Source organism: Agelaius tricolor, unplaced genomic scaffold, assembly GCF_023055355.1.
Source record: "Agelaius tricolor isolate 1412-34295 unplaced genomic scaffold, bAgeTri1.0.p SCAF_1, whole genome shotgun sequence".
In the NCBI taxonomy this organism is placed as follows: domain Eukaryota; kingdom Metazoa; phylum Chordata; class Aves; order Passeriformes; family Icteridae; genus Agelaius; species Agelaius tricolor.
This window is the reverse complement of record NW_027269261.1, coordinates 5575447-5594626: the sequence shown is the minus strand read 5'-3', so window position 1 is coordinate 5594626 and position 19180 is coordinate 5575447. Positions and strand designations below refer to the sequence as shown.

At 45.7% G+C, this 19180-nt stretch overlaps 2 protein-coding genes across 8 annotated transcripts in view; both read right to left on the bottom strand.

The window, feature by feature from the left end:
• RIN2 (Ras and Rab interactor 2) overlaps nucleotides 1-2421 on the bottom strand; it is a 63922-nt gene extending 61501 nt beyond the window's left edge. For 2 of the 6 annotated variants that reach the window (XR_011677074.1, XM_071417836.1), the window contains exon 1: nucleotides 1242-1365. The gene's annotated coding sequence lies outside the window, so the exon portion shown is untranslated. Of the gene's footprint in view, nucleotides 1-368; nucleotides 429-1226; nucleotides 1367-2141 lie in introns of those variants that run through there. The other 4 variants (XM_071417967.1, XM_071418211.1, XM_071418050.1 and 1 more) reach the window with 4 other exon arrangements.
• A 6614-nt stretch (nucleotides 2422-9035) lies between these two features.
• Nucleotides 9036-19180, bottom strand: part of SLC24A3 (solute carrier family 24 member 3) — a 111463-nt gene continuing 101318 nt past the window's right edge. For both annotated transcript variants that reach the window (XM_071418322.1, XM_071418377.1), the window contains exon 17: nucleotides 9036-19071. In XM_071418322.1, coding sequence (XP_071274423.1) covers nucleotides 18922-19071 — 150 coding nt within the window. In that variant the 3' untranslated portion in view covers nucleotides 9036-18921. The remainder of the gene's footprint in view (nucleotides 19072-19180) is intronic.

The window sequence follows — 19180 nt, the reverse complement described above, 5'->3', positions numbered from 1 at the left end:
TAGCACAGCCTCATTCCACTTCCTCTTGCTGATCTAATTAAATAGTCAAGCCCCAAGGAATAAACTGGTATTTTTGGAGCTAAACAGATCGGAAGCTAATGAACCTTAATATAGATCTAGCCTGAGGAAAGTCAAGGGCTTGGTTGTATGGCTACACTGGCACACTTTTACCACAACAAAACACAGAATTATTCATGGAACCGGTGCAGACATGGTTGAATTGAACACAGAGCTGCTGTGGAGCAGCAGAGTCACGGCTGTTGAGCCCTTTCTTCTCCAAGCACTGCCCCACGAGCCTTCCAGTCCCCACCTAGCAAGCACACACCTCTTCAGGTACCAGAACTCCACTCACCCAACCAGTTCCTCACCTGTAACCCCAAGCTATCCTCTGAGAAAGGGAGAGAGAAAGGGCTCCGGCCACCACTGTCCTGCTCATCCCCTGGGGCTTCTGCTGTCACGGAAATACCTGGTGGAAATTCTGCTCTGCTCACTCCTCATCAACTCAGCTGGGCTGGCGAAGGCACATAAAGACCTTCCTTATTTAATAGGAAGCATTCATGAAATACCATTAAGAGTTACACTTTGGGAAATCAGCAAATAAAACAAATGAGAGAAGAGTAGCCTGAAAAGATGGGAAGACGAGCTCACAGAAGATAACACACCGTCTGCTTTTCTGCATCTACCAAACCACACCTGCGCGATCTAAACCAAACATTTGAACGCAATATTTACAAGGAAACGCTTCAGCAGAGGACGCAGCCAGACACACACCGCATTCCTGCGTTTTAGGAGCCCACGTTTCAGATGCCCGCACTGAGGACTCCTCGTGGAGCAGGGGCTGGACTCCTGCCCACGGCGGGCGCTGCCAGGGCCGGGGCCGCACCGCGGGACCGCCCCGCACCGCGGGACCGCACCGCACCGCGCTGCCCTCAACCGAGCCCGGGACACCCGAGGGGACAGGGAGGCGGCGGGACGGATACTAGCAAGGTGCCCAGCCCCGGGACCGCAGGGACCGGCCCGACCCGGCCGCCCTTGGCTGGGAAAGGGGCAGAGCCTGGTGAGAGCAAAGCGAGGACAACGCTGCCCCGCGGCACCCGCGGCTGCCGGCGCTCGGCTGGGCCCGTCCCGCCCGCTCCCGCGGCGCTTTCGTGGGGGTGGTTTCGATCGGGCCCCGCCAACAGCACGGACGGCCGCGACCCCCGCACGTCCCGGCGCCCTTCTCTCACCTCGCTTCGCCTCACCTCGCCTCCCGCGCGTCGGCGGCAGCGCCGGGCAGCGCAGTCGGAGCCGCCCCGGCCGGCCGGGCCGGGCGGAGGCGCGGGGATGGGCCGGCTCTGCGCCGCCGCTCCGCCGCCCCGGGCCCGGCCCCTGCGCATGCGCCGCTCCCGCAACGCGCTCCTCCCTCGCCGGGCCGGGCAGAGCCCCTCAGGGCACCGGGGACACGCTGGGCACGGAGCCGGGCGGGGCAGAGCCCCTCAGGGCACCGGGGACAACCCGGGCACGGAGCCGGGCGGGGCAGAGCCCCTCAAGGCATCGGGGACACGCCGGGCACGGAGCCGGGCGGGCAGAGCCCCTCAGGGCACCGGGGACAGCCCGGGCACGGAGCCGGGCGGGCAGAGCCCCTCAGGGCACCGGGGACAGCCCGGGCACGGAGCCGGGCGGGCAGAGCCCCTCAGGGCACCGGGGACAGCCCGGGCACGGAGCCGGGCGGGCAGAGCCCCTCAGGGCACCGGGGACACGCCGGGCACAGAGCTCGTGGGGCAGACACAGGCATCTCCAAGTCATCAGGACGCGGGCGATGGGCGCAGTTCTCCAACTTGGACGGAAGAAACTGGTTAAGATCATTCGCAGCCTCGATGCTGTTAGGCTGTGTATTTTCCACAGCTCATTCCAGGCTGCATTTCAGTGCAAGTTATCTCAGTAACAAAACAATGAGAGCAACATTTCCCTTCCATTCTGGCAGCTGCAAGCAGTGCCCATTAAGAATGCCAGTGACCACAGTGAGGAGCACCTGCCGTGTTAAGCCTGGTTACAAACACATTCATACACGTTCATAGACACACCGCAGTGGCAAAATCTGCTTAAAGGGGGTATAAACAATTCCAAAATCGAGACCATTAAAATGAAAGGTGGATGCTTACCTAGCTTTGAGGAGGCAGGACAAAGGGATGCTGTTTCATGTCCAAGAGGGTGATTTTAATAGTAATCCATGGCTTCCATGAAAACTCCCATTTATCTTCAGGCCCTGGTTGGCCCACTGAGCAGCTCCTGTTGCTGCAGCCTCCATGCAATTTACAGCTGACTTTTGAGAGAGACATGAACTCTGGCATGAGCTGGAGCAGTCCTGCTTGACAGCTGTGGCAGCAGTGGTGACTTCTGCAAGGTCACTGGCAATGGCTCCACCTGCATGAATACCACACAGAACTGGGACATTAAAATGCACTTATTACTAACTATATTGTGACTGGCTTTTCAGTCCAATGGGAGCTGCTGGTGTTTATTCAGGAGCCTAGAACACTGAAGTCCAGCTTTGTAGTATCTGGTTTGGTAGAGCCATCAAAGCCTTTGGCTACCCTTTCACAGAGAGAAGGGGAGACACTGCTGCTCCCCTCTCCCCACCAAACATTTGAGAGCAGTGAGGTGAACTGCCAGCCACAGTGGAAAACAAGAGCAGAAAATGCAGTAAGCAAGAGGCAGGTTAGGGCATAGCCAGCTCCACCAGACTGGAGCAGAACTGAGCTCCAAGGCCTGGAAAAATTCACTTGAAAAGCCTCTGCCTTTGAAGAATCTGAGATACAGCGTGAAATTTCATGGCTTGTGTTTCTTATTTATCCCTGAGACCCCTCCCCTCAATCCAGCTGTGAGATGGGCTTGGCATGGTTTCCTGTGCATACAGAAAGCCTGTAGAACAGCAGGTTTTTTTATTTTTCCAAGCCCTGAACAGCTGGACTGTATTTCCCATCATATGGGTGCGGGTCAGAGACCAATTTGTAGGCAGAAGGATTTAAGGTGGGATGGCCCTAAGCACCTGACTAGGCGGACAAGACTGGCATCCATCCTTCCCCAAGCTGCTGCTCTGCTGTGTTATAAACCATGGAGAGGTGAGGGAAGATTTCCTATGGAATTTGGGGTTGACTGGGCCAGGGCAGTATATACTTCAGCTATAAAAATCATGTCCCAAATTCAAATGAAAACCATGTTACCAGGATGGATCTCCAGTGTCCTGAGAAGATGCCACAGGGAAAGAACACAGACTTGCTTATCTATTGTCACCCGGTGGCAGCTGCAACAAGGAGCAGAAACTGTTAATTCCTTTGGCTAGCTTGTCTCATGGCAGCCAAGATTCCTGCATCAGACACTTTCCTCTTGCTCTGGCTCCTGCCCTAGACGCCTGTCACACTGCTGTGAGCTCTGCAGGAGTGAGAAGAGAAACCACAGCCCAGGAAAAGACAGAGCGGTCGCATGGATCTCTCTCCTGTGAGCTGAACACGTTGCTGCTGCACCACAGGAACAACTGTGCCATCTCCCAGCCATGGAGGTGCATCCACCCCAGCCTCCACAACCAGGTCATGTCCACCAATGACTTCAGAGTGACCTTTTCTCACCTGAAAACATGATGTGTGTTTCATTTCATAGCATGTGATAGCTATTACTTCAGTGCATTCCAAATCTGGCCCTTGGCAGCATTATGTGTATTATATTTTCGGCTTCAAGCTGGATTTCTTGTTCTGATTTGCACTCAGCTGTTCCTTATAGCAAGAGAGGAGGGAGATGGGAATCAAACTGCATGAAGGAGGCACAGCAAAAACTGCTTAAGAGCAAAACAGTCCAAGATGTTCTGCTTAGTTTTCCTGATTACTTTTTCATACACTCTGAACATATCAAAGGGAACATAATTACACACTAAAAACCCCACTGACCAAGAAGTGAACAAAACCCCACAGAACTGAGCCAACTAGTTTTTCTGCAAGCCTAGATTTTGTAGCTAGGCTAGTATTGGGATCCTGAGATGTTCTGTGCTCTGTTCTGTTGCCCTGCAATGTACAGTGAGGCAGAATCTCTCCTTGTTCCACCTCTTCCCTTTCTCTCAGCCTTGTCCCATGAAGGTAGATCTGGCCAACAGCTTTCCAACACTCCCTCACATCAATACAGATCTCCATGGTGGGGTTCTGATGAGAGAACTGACAACAGCTAAACTTCCTGACCAGCCAGGAAATGAAAAAGTGGAAAAGCTGCATAACTGTGTTTCCAGCTCAGCAGCATGCCCTTTGTACCTTCCCTCTCTTTTAATTTCAAGATCTTTTTTTGACAACAGTATTCAAACACAATGTATACTTATACAGGGATGTGCAAACACTTGGACATCTCAGTTCCCAAAGAAGGTGTGCAGGAGAAGCCCAAGTTTCTCAGAAAGCCCCTGCAGAGTCAGAGCAACACAGAAACACCACACACGTCTCTGAGCACTGTGAAAGGAAGAGGTGAGGGCCATGGCATCTGATCCATCTCCTCACCAGCAACCTCACCAGCTCAGGCAGCAAGAAGGGAGGTGCAATAATGAGCCTCCAGCTGCCAGTGAAAGCTCATTCCAGATGTGTATCTGCCCAAAGCTCTTCCTTTCTCTATAATCCAAGCCAAAGTAACATGGCAGCAGTGATGAGCCCTCTGTCAAGGGAGATGATGACTGCCAGACACTAGCTGGGAATAATCCTCAGGAACTTGGGGATGATCTGAGCCATATTCTGATCCCACTGCTGAACATGTATCTTTTTTTGGGCGGCACAGTGTGGGTAGGAGAGAAGCAGTGGTAGGACCTGTGTTTGGGTAAGGACTTCCTCAGTGCACCCCAGTTCAGCATCCCCGATTCTGTCTATGACCCACCACTGAAGCACAGCAACTTGAGCTGATCCAACTTTGGATTTGGAAGTACCAGCTACTGAATAAACCAACCTCTGCCTTCACTGTGGTGGATGGAATCCTGGCAAAAACCAGCATGCTCTCATCACCTTCAAAAAAAACAGGCTGATATTTCCAGTATTTCTCTCACTGCTGTCTAAACTTGCAGGAAAGTAATGATTGTGATTCATCCTTTTATCTTTACACCGAAGAGGGAAAAAGACAGTGGTTTTAGCCTGGCTTTAGAATTGTTTTCTAAATAAAGTCATCTGTGCTCTAGATCTCCAGTTACAGTGAGGAATGCCATACACCATACCAATTTATGGGACAACAGATCATTAGGGAGAACTGTGATGAACCAATTATTTGTCCCTTCAGCATCATGTTTTGACAGTGCACTGTTTAACTAGACCCTACAAAAATTTAATTACTAATGTACTTTATGATTCTTAATTAATACTGTTAATATCTAATCCTTCCCCAGACTTGGAGTGCCCACACACAATACTGTTTTAAGGCAGCAGCAGGCATTTGCTTTGTTACCTCTTGGCAGCCAAACCAGACCACTACGAACCTGGAGGAGAATCAGGCCTCCTCTATGCTCAGATAGCAACAAGAATGCCAGTATTCCAGGGGAGGGAAAAGAATTCCTGCAACTACATTAAAAGCTCTTGTGTTTATTAGTGAAAGTACTAACATTTCCCAGTATGCTTTCAAATTGTAGTCAAGGATTTTGCCTTTGGTTTGGAGCTGTTTGTAAAAACAACAAACTCATACCCAACCAGTAACTTGAGGATCATCAGCTGCAAATGTAACTCTCACAGATGCAGGCAGAAGCTGGCTGGTCTAGAACCTGGTGTGCACCCTTGGGAGGTTGAAGAATGTCCTGAGACTGGTCTGCGAGCTAAAGTGCTTGCTCTTCTCTAATGGGGAGCAAATTTGTGTATACAGAACAAAACCCATTGCAGAGCCAAACAGTATTTGTCTAAAGTGCCACTAAATATTGCTACCATTCCCTAGAAAGGCCAAGCAGCATGAATTCAAATGGCAGGAAACAAGAAGAAGAGATAGTACCTAAAATGTACTACCTGTGAGTCCAAGTTCATTAACCATTACTTGACAAAACCCAGCAGATTGTTACCTTGTGTTTGGCACTTCATCTTCAGCCTGGAGAGAGCTGCATCAGCCAGGAGTGAGGACAGGCCAGTTCTTGGGGTGTGTTCAGCTAACACAGACCAGCACTCTAGAGGCAGCTTGGTATGAACAGGACAACAGGACAACCTCAGCAACACAGTAAATAGCTTTGAGTAAGGATGACAAGATCTGGCCTGTTAGGTTTAATATTTTAATCTGCTGCCCAAGTGTACTGTGGCTCTAATCACAGCCTCAGTGGATTCCTCGAGTAGCTGAAGATTAGAGAGACCATCAGTAATCCCTGCTGAGCTGCACAGATGAAAGCTAACAAGAGGATTTAAGGAGGAAATAAGATATATCCAGAAATTCATTAGGTTCCAGTTGAGACAAGACAATCCACTAATACCTGACAACTGAGCATAGTCCAGAAAACTGGAAACAGATATTGAAAGTGAGCAAATTTCAACAGGCCTAATGCAGATGTGATGAACCAGTTATAAATATTCAATCCAGGAAGCTCTGTCACTAAGGATGGATAGCATTCCTGTTGGTAACTGTAAGGCTCTATGCCCTAGATGGCATTGCTCTGCAACATTAGAAAATACACTTCTAAAATCCAAGCTCTCCCTGCAGTCAGCACAAAAGGATTTCAGGCAGGACAAGTGTTGATTTAAGTTCACACACAAAGCAGAGTTCTCTTTTTAAAATGTTACTTGTTTGAGACATTTGCACTGCAGCTGATATATTAATTATGCCACTTTTTCTTTTCCCTGGTCATTTTTAAAATGCTCACTTGTAAAATCTTCTTGTGTGCACAGTTTGAAGTAGTTTCACTGCACCTGCTCTCTCCAGGCTGTGGCATTCAATTGTTTTTGTTTATTCTGTGCTACTCTTCTCTAGCTATTTGCTTGGCACTGTAAAGAGAGTGCTGTTTGTTCCCCACAGTCAGAGGCTGAAGATCAGCCTCCTCCTCCTCCCCCTCTCTGAATGCTGCAGCCTGCTCAAGGCAGCTGGACGGGAAGTGGGCAGGAGCTCAGCTGTGCCCCGAGGGCTGATCACTGCTGCAGCAGGGAGGGAAACCGAGCAAACCCAACATACCTGCAGCTCACCCCAAGTGCCAGTGTCTCCACACTGCTCTCCCCAAGGCATGGCCACTCCTTGCCTCTGCTTCAGCTTCCCAGCAAGCACAGTGTGCTGGGAGCACCCCTGTGCATCCATCTCCCAGCACCAGGGACTGGGAGCTGCACTTCCAGGAGCTGTGCAGCCCAGCAGCAACACGCAGGCTGCCCAGCTTTAGGCAGCAGAACAATTGGATTTTGGCACTAACAGCTCTAACAATTAAAGGCCTTGTTTTCCAGGGTGTGGTTAGCATGTCTAGGATGTCCATGTCCTGGCATGCCCGTGCAAAGGTGGGGAGAAGCCTCAGGTGGGAAGTCTCACCTGGAGCTTGGAGGTGTGCACAGGGCTGTATGGAAATGCCCCAGCCTTCCTGCAGTGTAAAATCCCATTGCTTTGGGATGCCAAGCAGCCCCACGACCTGCCCAGCATGCAGTTTCTTCCAACTCTTTCTGTTGGAAGAAACAGGTCAAAATCAAGTGGGCAGAGCCTGGAGGGAGATTTTTATCTGCAATTTACAGAGAACAGATCTCTTACCTCTGCAAATACTATTTCAAAGCAAATAGCTTCTGGGGTGGCAAAGACACAAGTCAGGCAAGCTAGAAGTGACCTCCAAAGGGGAAAAATAAAACCAGATTTGTGCTCTAGTTTTGCATTTAAGGTAGTCATGTGGGAGAGGAGGGTTAGTTTTCTTTTAACCAGTTTGTACTTTTGCTCTGATGCTTCTTTTTTTTGTTGTTGTTCTGCAATAAGAATTCACATCTTTGCTTAATCAGGGTTTGTGATGGTTGAAGAATAACTGTAAATGCAACACAGGAACAGCTTCTAAAGAAGCAGAAGTGAACACATGAATATGAATACATGTTCATCCATATCTACTCCATTGAAAGCAATGATGGCTTGCCTTCACACTCTGATTTTCCTAATTTTAATGAAAGTGGTTAGAAATTCAAATACTTGCCTGATCTCTGAAAACCAATTTCTAACTTTCCAGGCCGTAAGCCACATAAAAATTTTCTGAAGTGAGGCACGCAAGGCAGAATCAAAAAGATGCACATGTGGCAGATCACCATGGCACAGGGCAGGGAGTGAGAGCATCTTCAGAGACCAACAGCCAACTGGAGCTGCACTAAACTGTGACAAGAAACAAGATTATCCTTGAACCAGAAAACCAGTCACGGGGAAACATCTAGAGAGATGGAGCATCTGTATGGATTCCAACATATGCTTTGGGTTGCAAAGTAAACTATCACACCAATGGAAAATTTTTTCAAGACAACCACTGGGCTGGCAACTGATCAAAGTCATTTTCTGCATTAACATCAAAAGCTGCACCTCATCCCTGCACTCGTGGACAGAGTGTAGGATGAGCACGTGTGTCTTTTCTGCACTGCAGGACTCTTCTGCAGCTGGAATGAGCTGTGGATGTGCAAATAACCTGCCTGAGACACAGCACTGCTTCTTGGAGACATGGGGTGCACTTCAGAACAAACAGATCCTTTTGTCAGCAGATGTCACACAGACACAAGTAAAGGTGGTTAAGGTGAGGCAGCCAGACCCAGTTACATGCCAGGATCTCAAGCCTTTCCTTCAGATTACTTTGGATTCCTCAGGAAATGATGAAACTGAATTTAGCTGAAGCATGTACTGGATGACTTCTAAAGGAGCTGCTGTGGTGCACACACCTTTACAGCAAACACACATTCAGTGGCACAGGTAATGCAAAGTATAAAAACTCTCTTTTCTTCTTCCTTCACTCCCTAATCCAGTGCTTAGGTCAAACAAGGGGTATAAAGTACTCTCAAAATTAAGCCAAAAATTAACAAATCATTGGGATTGGAACCCAAAGGGGTGCTCTAGTCCTATGTCCAAGCACACCCTGAAATGTTAAGTTGGTACAAAGAGAGGATATTTTTATTGATAAACGTTATATTGTCTTAGTGTAGATGTCTGACACATTATTAAATCAACTGACAAAACATTTAAAGTAATTCATTCTGATAAAACTTTTTGATATTCCATAGACAATAGTGCTGTGAATTTTGTTTATAGTATAACACATTAAAAACACAGAAATACAAGTTTCTAATTTCATAGGTTACCAGCAAACAGAGAAAAATGCATGCTTTCATTTCTGTTAGATTTGTAACTTACACAGGCAAGTGGAACAGCTATGCATAGAAGACTACTCTACAGTAAGTTGTAAAACATACAGAAAGGCTGACCTTATAACACTTGTACAAGTATGACAAAACCATTGCAACTAATTTCAAAAGGTAACAAATGTTTTGTCTGTGGCTCCACCATTTTAACACTTTCAAGCTGGCTTAATAGAAAGCTATTTTGAGTAGAATTATATTACTAGAAACCACTGCTTGTTTTGCTTTCTGGCTGGTTGTAAATGAACATACATTAGATGTACATTTGCACTCAGTTCCACCTACATTTTCTTCCTTATGATTAGAAGCATCACAGAATTGCCCAGAGATAAGGGACCCAGACAGTGTCATTTGATTCCCCAATCAAGCAGAAAGTGCTCCTACCAGTCACTTTTATTGCTGTGCTTCCTGCAGCTTGGATGCTGTGACTGTATCACAAAGCAGAGACCTCTCCACACCCACGATTCAGAGACTGGCACACTCTCAGCCCTCTGTTTTAGAACAAGCCACAGCAGGGATCAAGTTCAGCAGCCTAAGACTTCAGCAACAAACTTCAGTATAAACCCAAATTTTCAGTTATAGCTCTGTGAAATTATCAGATCTCAGCTGACTGCTGGGCCCTGAAATGATTTAAACACCCCACTCCCCCCCCCAGGATGGAGTGCTAGCCCTGGGGCTGTCCCCACATGCCTTGGTGATGCCAGGCTGACTGTGGGTGCTGAGCTTGGCTGCCTTTGGCTTGGCACCCTTGTACACACAGCAGTTTGGATTTGGCTTGGAAAAAAACACTGGAAGGGGCTAAAAGTTGCACAGCGTACTAGAGGGTTAACAGGTCTGTCTGCTCACCTTTTTGTTCTCTGGAATCCTGATTTACCTGAGTCTCAACTCCCATTGCCAGGCCGGTGCTGGAGTGCTTGGCAGAAGTGCCCCTTCCACTTGTCACACACCCACAAGTGGCACTCCCACCCTCCCACACATCCCACTGGCTGGAGCTCTGATGAATGCACCAGCAAGAGGAACACCCAAACCACTGACAGACCTTGCCAGGAGGCTTCATATTGCACAGGACTTTGACAGACAGCAAAAACATTAAAAAAACAAACCCAAACAAATCTCCCAAACCGTTACAAACATCTTCTGAGCAGTGCTTCAGTCCTGAAAGCAAAGATTGGATGCAAGGATGAAGGTAACGTTCCATCAGTAATCTCACACAATACTGCCTGCATAGCAGGGATTCCCAGCTTTACAAGGGGGACAGTGAAGTCAGTCACACTGCTCCTCAAGGGAGTGCTAACTAGAATTCACCCCTAAATCTTCACTGCACACCAGAGAACTCTCAGGTGCGCAGACTGTGACTGGCACACCCGTGCAGCCAGGGGAAGAGTTGGAGATATTGGGTTAGGCATCTCTCTCCCTTCTCCCTCAGAAAGGGACAAAATACTTCTCACCTGTCCTGACCAAAGACCAAGGGTTGCAAAGCTCAAGTAGCATCCAGGAAAATCTCCATGTAAATGTGACCCCAGTATCTGAACTGCAGACAACTTTTTGTGATGCCATACTATTTTCGCCTGCACTTGCTCTCCACTGGTGCTGCATGATTACTGTGTCCTTTGCTCCTGGCATCCATTACAAAAAAAAAAAAAAAAAAAAAAAAAAATTACTACACAAACATGCTTGCTTTGGCTTCTTTCAAAAACCTGTTGTAGTTCAATCTGTGCGCTTGCTCACTTCACCTATAAGCAATTTCACAAGGCAGTTCCATGATACAGAAATGCATGTTATGCTCAGAGGTCCTGACTGCAGTGAGAAACATGAGAGGAAAAGGTTGTTTCTGAGAACCAAGGATGAAAAACTCAGCTGAGCTCTATGCTTGACAGAATGTGGGAGCTCACGCTATGCAAAACTTGACCATTATTACAAACCTTCATGAAAGACTGAGGGCTGTACTTGGTACAATCAGACCTTATCTTCCATTTATTTCTTTCCTGATCTAAAATTGCCCCACATCTTTAAAAGATGGCAAAATAAAGTCCCCTTGAATACACTGTCTGTAAATTGTTGCTGTTGTGTTTTCCCCCAGGAAGCCCTACTGTATCCCCCCTGATAGTGATGATGTGACAGATTCCTCTACACTGGAGATCTGCTGACCCCTGAAACCAAAGCAGTGTGGTGGAAATAGGGGAGAGGAGCTGTGTTTGTGAGTGGTGGGAGCATTTTTACTGCAGGATTTCAGGGTGGGAGGTCCTTGCCTGCTGTAAATGGGAACAGCCCTGCCATAAAGCTGGGACAATAAATGCCAGATTCCCCCAAGCGTTAGCTGGCACATGACACCTGGTTTAGGGGGATCTTCACATTTAACCAGAGCCAATCACTTACTGTTGAAAAGAATTGGGGAAAACATGTCAAAGGAAGATTAATTCCTTAATGAGAAAGGGGGAACAAAAAAAACCCCTTCTAATAATAATAATAATAATTTTTAAAAAGTCTACTTGTGGGTAAATTATGAAATGTGGATTTTGGTTATTGCAAATGGTACCTCGTGACAGTGATATTACAAGTATTAAAAGTGCAAGGAGTATTTACTATTTACATATTTCTACTCTTACAGATCACCTGCAGAAGCATCTTTGGATCTCTCAGCATTTCTCAGCTTCTCTACTAATAAAAGTTACAAGAACTATTTGAGAAGGTCTCACCCCTTTTTGTGGCCACTTAAAAGGACAGAATGATGCTTTAAATAGCTCAGTCTGCTTGGCCCCTGATCCAGGGAAACCTGGCATAAGCTTTAGGAGGGGACCAAAATGAGGTTCCTAAATCTTCTGCCAGCATGGGGAAATATTTTCTTGAACCAGGGGCTCAGCACTCTGTGTTTGATAAATAAATAAATAAAATGCACAAATACTGCAGTGCAGAACTTTCTGACCTCCTCAATGTCTCACACATGCTCTTTGTTTCCCTCCCCCCAAAGATGACTTTATATTCAGCAATAGAACTGGAATTTTAAAATGACTAACAATAATTAGAAATATTACTCAATGTACACAGATGTGTTACACAGATGCATGGCAACTGCCATGCACCACTCACAATACCTTGCTAAAACAAATAAAAACTTTGCTTGAGTTTATAAATAGGCAGGTGTAAGACTGTCTTAAGTACTCATACACCTATAGTATCTTAGCACTTACCACGGTAAGAATTTATTCCTATGCAGAAACAGCTGGTTACCACAGGGGCTTCAATTTAACAACAGTTAACACATATACTTTACTAGGTAAAGTGTATATATATGTATAAATATTGTATTTTGCTTGAATACAAATCTATGTTCATATTAAAAAAAAAAAAACACTAAATACCTGACAATGAATTATATAAACTTGTGACCAAGTCCCTCAGTAAAACTCCCATGGTATAATCTGGTTTCACAAAGTGTAAAAGGCCCAGGTCAGATCTAAAATCCCTTAATTAGATCAATTATATTTATTGTATAATGCATGTCTTTGCACAGGGTGCAAAATTCCCTTGAGGGAATCTCTGAAAACACGTGAGAAGTGTTCCCATGTCCTGTGCAGTGCCTGATTATCCCAGTGGAACTTTCCAGGCACTTTCCAGGCAGGCAGTTTGTGCTGTTTGGAGTCAGGTGCTCAGAGGCTGGTGTGCCAAGCAAGGATCTCCTTGCATTTTCTCCCATCAGCTTACTGGATCAAAACCTGCACACTATTTGTGCTAGCCCAGTGCATTAATTCTGTGTTACAGAAAGCAGCATGTGGGCCAGAGGGATACAGCTTATGAGAAAGTGGAAGCAAAATTCTGAATCCTGCCAACACAAGGAGCAAGATGAAATAAGGAAGCAAAGTGGGTGGCAGCTGGCTGTACAGGAATACATCTGCCCCTGGGAGAGATTTCATGGAACATCCCAATTATTTGTACAGGCTCCATCCAAAGTCCTCCTGTGACACAGCATCTGCCACTCACCATCCTGCTCTGGAGCCCTTGTTCCCTCCCCTGCTCCAGCATTTATCAGTCAAAAGCAACCCTGACCAGAGCTAAGGAAAGACTTGGTCCTCAGGAAAACACATGCCCTGCTGTGAAAAAAGGGGCAAGTGTAATCCCAGGCTGGCAGCAGCAACCAGGAGCCAAGGGACCTGTGCCCCTGCAGCCCTCTCCTCTCCTGACAGAACAAAATGCTCCACAGCAGGCATCGCTCCTCCGGGAACCAAGGTTTGCTCTGCTTGTCAGGCACGCCAATGGAAAACCTCAGTGACAAATTCTCAGCACTGGAGAGGATCTGTAAGCAGCTACAAACATCCTCACAGGGTCAGGCATACAGTGGTGTGGTTTTCCTCAGCTGGCAGTAAAAATGTTGTGTTGAATTGCTGCTGTAAAATTATCACGTTGACTTTTAGCACCATTCAAATCCTACCTGGCAGAGACAGATTACACTGACAAGATTTCTGTCAGGTTGTTCTGGTTTGGGGGGTTTCAAACTTGTTCTGCAAGTCTATTAGAAAAACAGACACCTATCTAAAAAATACCACAATAAAATAATTTTTGCTACATAAATACATTTTAAAATGTGTTGCTTAAAACAATCTGCTTTTTTTGGAAGCCTTCCTGAAATTAGGTGCTTCTACCCAAACTTGGATAACTTGGCCTGGATGTCAGACTGTTTCAGGCCAGCAAATAATCAATTTCATAGCCAATTTACATCCCCAGGGCACAACTAAACAGACTTCCATTTCTTACCCTATTGCTTTACCAGAATAAAGTGAACTTCTCCAAAAGGCAGGGATCAAATCCTCACCAGAGCTTGATTCTGCAGATTCAGCCAGACAAGTGCAAGCACTTTGGGCAGAAGTTGATGCTTTTTGGAACTGTGCTTCAGATTTGAGGCCACTAAGTGGTAACAGAGTATTCATGTAAATTCCCTTAAAGGTGCTTGGTCTTATTAATTAATAGTCATTTATCTATTCAGGTAAGAAAATAAAAAGGCCACTCACCCCAAAAAACGCAGTGTCCCCAACCCTCCCAGGACTCACTGCTACAAACACAGCACTGACCCTACAACAGTCACAGGGGTTCTGTCCCTGATTTCACAAAGGTCAGATTTCACTCAAGTCCCTGAATACTGAACACTCCCTTCCTGAAACTAAGCCCTGCATTCTGCTGGGTACATCCATTCAGCACACTCAGACTCTGCAGCTCCTTAAATCTGAAGTGGCTGAGGTCTTTCAAATATTCAAACTTCCACTGCTTTCCTTAAAACCATGGCTTTAAACTGATTCAGTTAAAGTTGTACCAGTCTAAAAGGGACATTCTTACCAGGATTTAAGTCTCTTTTAGACTAACTTGCAGTGGCTGCTGATCAAGCAAAACTTTGAAAGTACAAGGCAGAATTAAATTCAGGTAAGCGTGGTCCACTGAGATTGATTTTTAAAATATATTTTTAAACAAGTTTAAAGCTCCAGTGGTGTAACTTTGAAAGTGACAAACCTCACACTATTGCATCTCTGTGAACTATAATTGAAAGGATTAGGGTTTCCAAAAATCTTAATATAAGAAATATTTGTCAGTCAGCAGAAAGCTATGGTTTTCTAAAAAGTTATTCAACAATACTGAATGTACATTTTATCTCACAAGTATCAATTGGAAAAGACATAAAAATCCCTGTACTGACAGCAGGGTATTAAAAGTTACCTTCAGGTTACTCCACCTGCCTTGAATGTTGTTTTTTCTAAAACATGACTGCCGTTCTACCTGATTTGTTTTGTCAAGGAAAAAAAAACAGTCCTGCACCTCATTCTTCACGAGCACCACCATCAGAAATCCAAAGCTAATCAATTGATTTCAGTGACACAGCTGAGGACAGAGATCTGGAAACTAAGCATGCAAGTGGCATCACAGCAAAACCAACAAATTATGCAAATTAAAATCTCCCATGCACACACTTCATATTGGTGTTCCTATCACATAAAAAGTCTATTAAAAAGCGCAGCACATGCAAAATAAAATTTAAAAAAAAGGGGGGGGGAGAAAAAAAGGCAAGTAAAAAGTTCACCTTTGGTAGGGACAAAAGCAGTTTTCCCAGCATGTCTTAAGACCATCTCTTATCATACCCTCTCCTGTCATTCTGCCTTTGAACCACTGTCAAAGGAAGGCCATCCATGTCAAGCAGATCTGAAGCCAGACAAGGGTCACAAATTTAAGTCAAAGTAAGAACTGCAGTGGAGCCTCTCCATGGAGAAAAAGGCTCTTTAATCTTCCTTTGAAATACTCACTGAAGATCATCTGAAATTGCTAGGAATGGAAACAAAAACAGTCGCCTGGTCCAAGAACCAAAGCAGCCTCGGACGCGAAGGTGACCCTTGCTTTCAGAAGATGAAAACCGCAAATGAATCACAGTCATGCTAAAAATTCCCAACACAACCCAGCTTCCCTGGTGGCTCCCTGCAGCCCCCAACCCTGAGCCTCAGAGTCCCTCAGCTCCCTCTTTCCAACCCCAGTGGCTGTGCCAGCCTGGCTGGCTCCTGAGGCCCTGCACGCAGCCCCGGGCAAAGCAGAGCCTCCCACGGGGACACTGCAGCCAGGCACTGGCTGTCCTCCAGAGCCTGACCTCGGGAGGGGAGAGAGAACCCCCTGGGAGGAGAGAACTCCTGGGAGACTCAGTCCTCTGCAAGGCCCAGCAAAGCTCTGAGTATGCCCTGCATTGGAAGAGAACTGCCCATGCCACTTTTGGAGGCAGTGTACAGGAAGGATGCCAAAAATTGCCGGTTTTTTGCTCTTCCACACAGGCTGTGACTGTGCTAACAAGAATGAGAGGCGTTCTCTCTCCTGGCACACTCAGTTGGTCTGCTCTGTTCCAAACCAGGCCTGCACCTGATGATTTCACTGCAAATCATCAGCACATCTATCAGAAAGCATTGCTTTAGATGTGCTTATCGAGCCATCTACGGCACAGGTAACGGCAGTTCATGGTACCTTTTGCTTCTGCTTAGAACAAGCTGCTTGCAGAACATTCTGGCAACACACACAAGTATCAAAGCAAGGTATTTCAGGTTTTACACACAACACAAAACTACAATTGCTACAGTATTTAACGCACACCAGTAGGAAAAGTTCCTAAGAAATACATGTGTAGTTTTTGTGCCATGGGATAGGTAATGGCTATTTCGCAGAAATAGATCCAACTGGCTCCATTGGAGCAGCAGTATAAATATTCAAAATAGAAGAAATAATAGGCCCTGATATGAAACTTCTTTTATTCCTTCCCCTTATCAGCAAGGACACACTCTGCTTAGGAGCAACTGCATCTCGCTATGAAGTGAAGCTGCGTGTTTGTGGGGTGGCTTTAGTGACACGTGCCACATCGTTGCAATCATCATTTGATTTACAGAAGTATTTTAGGCATTTTAGTGGTTGCTATTATTATTATTCATCTCATAAACAACAACAACAAAAGAAACAAAAACCCAGCAACAGAAAGGTACAGTGGGCTTCCTAACACAAGAGGATGTCATGTGGGCACAGCTGTGAGAAGGCTGCTCAAACCTCAGCTGCAGAGCTCAACAAGCAGCATCCCAATTGCTTTCCAGGATGAAAACTGGCAATGCAGGCATGTCATCCACTCTCTCTGCTGTCTGTCCCTGGACCCTTTCTTCTTCTTCTTGCCAGGGATCCACAGGCACACGTTGTTCCCCGAGCGAGGCCAGTGGGACCTGGCTTTTTCCACAGGACTTCGCTGCCACACACAGTGCAAGAGCTGCCAGTGCCTCCCCGTGTTTGGTGTAACAAACAAAGAAAACCAGCTGCTCAGCTGAAGGGAAACCACAGGGTGTAAATATTTTCATTTACAACATTTTGCCCAAAGAAAATCAGATCGAAAAAAATCAATTCCAAAAGTGCAAATGAAAAAAAAATTGGCTTTTCACCTGTGAACACAACATGGCTCTCTTCTTTTTTCTTTTAAACTGGAGCGCTTTCTTTTCCTGCTATAGTTTAGGGTTTGGTGTTTCGGGTTTTTCTCCTTTCTTTCTGTTATGTAGGGTTTGCTGTACCTTTACCATTATTTGCCACTGTTTGTACCATAGACAAAAACATTCACCTAGCTGGTAGTCTCTTAATACATTTCATAGCAGAACATATACAAGAGGATCAGAAGTGATCAGTGCTTAAAGTAAATACAAGAACTGCAGTGGCAAGAACGCACAGTATCAATACATACAAATGAAGCAGTGATGGTGTTTCTCAGGGGTGGAATCTGCCTGCATATTAATACAGAATTATACAAAATCTAGCAGGGATATTTGAACAATGAATAGCTAAACTTTCACAATAACTTAAGATCTGTGAGCGAGTCTGCATTGAAGATATTCCACATTTTAAAATGTGCCATCTCTGTCTGTGTCTTCCTCCCTCCCAAAAGGAGAGGTGATGAATCCACATGATCTGTTATCAGATAAGTTCAACTGCTTAAGACGAAAAATATCTGGCCAGGTCCAGTGTATTCTTTAAAGAATGGCAAATTATGACTTCAGTAACTATGTCTGTGCAAAATATGCCTCTTTCCTCTTAAAGAAACCAGTGTCTGTAACTCATTTAGAAAAGTTTTCACATGTACTTATGTCCTTCTCAGAACAAGTAAGACATGAACTATTGAATCCCCCCAAAACAAGAAATCTGATGAAGCAGAGAAAGTTCTGACCTTCCATTTCCATGTGCAGACCATTAAAAACCAGGCCACCTCCTTGGTAGCCCTTCTGGGCTGGAGATCAAACTATTGCTTGGAAATAACAAACACCCTAGTAATAAAACTCCAACATTCATAGTAAAATGGTAGCAGTGTTTACCCTTTGAATCCACATTTAGCTTGCATTCTTTAACAAACCTGTACAAGGTTAATTATTTATAGTAAAAAGTCATCAGTTTTTTCCTTGACAATCTTCTTTTATCCATTCTTATGCTGAGTACCTTGAATTGCATTTCCATTTTACACTGCCCTGTGGCCTTTGGATTGTTATAGGAGACCCAGCACTCAGGAGGAGAAGATGCAAGAGACAACGTTAATCTCTGGCAAGTAAAAAAAAAAAAAGAACAAAAGCAACACCCCCACCCCCAAACAAACAAAAAAAACCTGCAAACCCGAAACTAAAAGCTAAAAACAAACAAAAAACACTCCCCACAACCAAAAAAAAAAATTATTCTCCTTGAAAGTCAGCCTCCATACGACGTACCCTCTCCTGCATTGTAGCAATAGTCTTAAGTCATAAATTAATTAGTCTTCCATCAAATAACTTAAAAAAAGAAGGAATTGTAGCAGACCAGTTTTGACTGGCTTAACGCCAGTTAGCAGCCAGTTCATCTTGAGTCTCAGTCACACTGTTCAAAAACTGAGCAAGGAAATCACATGGATGTTGAGAAAAAGCTCTTCACATCGATGAAGGATTGTTCCAGGCTGTGGGGGCCAGGGAGAGGGCAAACCTAGACGGGGCCACGGGTCCTATGAACAGTGAACAGGATATAGGTCACGACTTGGAGGTGCACTGCATCCAGGAAATCCAGCCGTGGCTTGTATTGCACAGGTAAAAAGGAAGCTCCTCCCGACAGTCTGCCACCTGGGTTAGTGATCTCTGCACATTGGCAAGTTCACAAAAGTGAAAACATTGAATTCTGTCATGATGGAGAAACACAGGAAGATGCCGTAAAGGGAAAGGCACACACACCCTAGCTTCTTATCCAGTTTCCATTTGTTCATGTGGACACCAAAAACCTACAATAAACACAGAGTAAGCCACCACAGCAGGAACATTTGGAATAAAGTGGTAAATCCCCTCCTCAGCTACAGGAGCCAAAAGAGGGCTGTCCCCTTACTGATGACA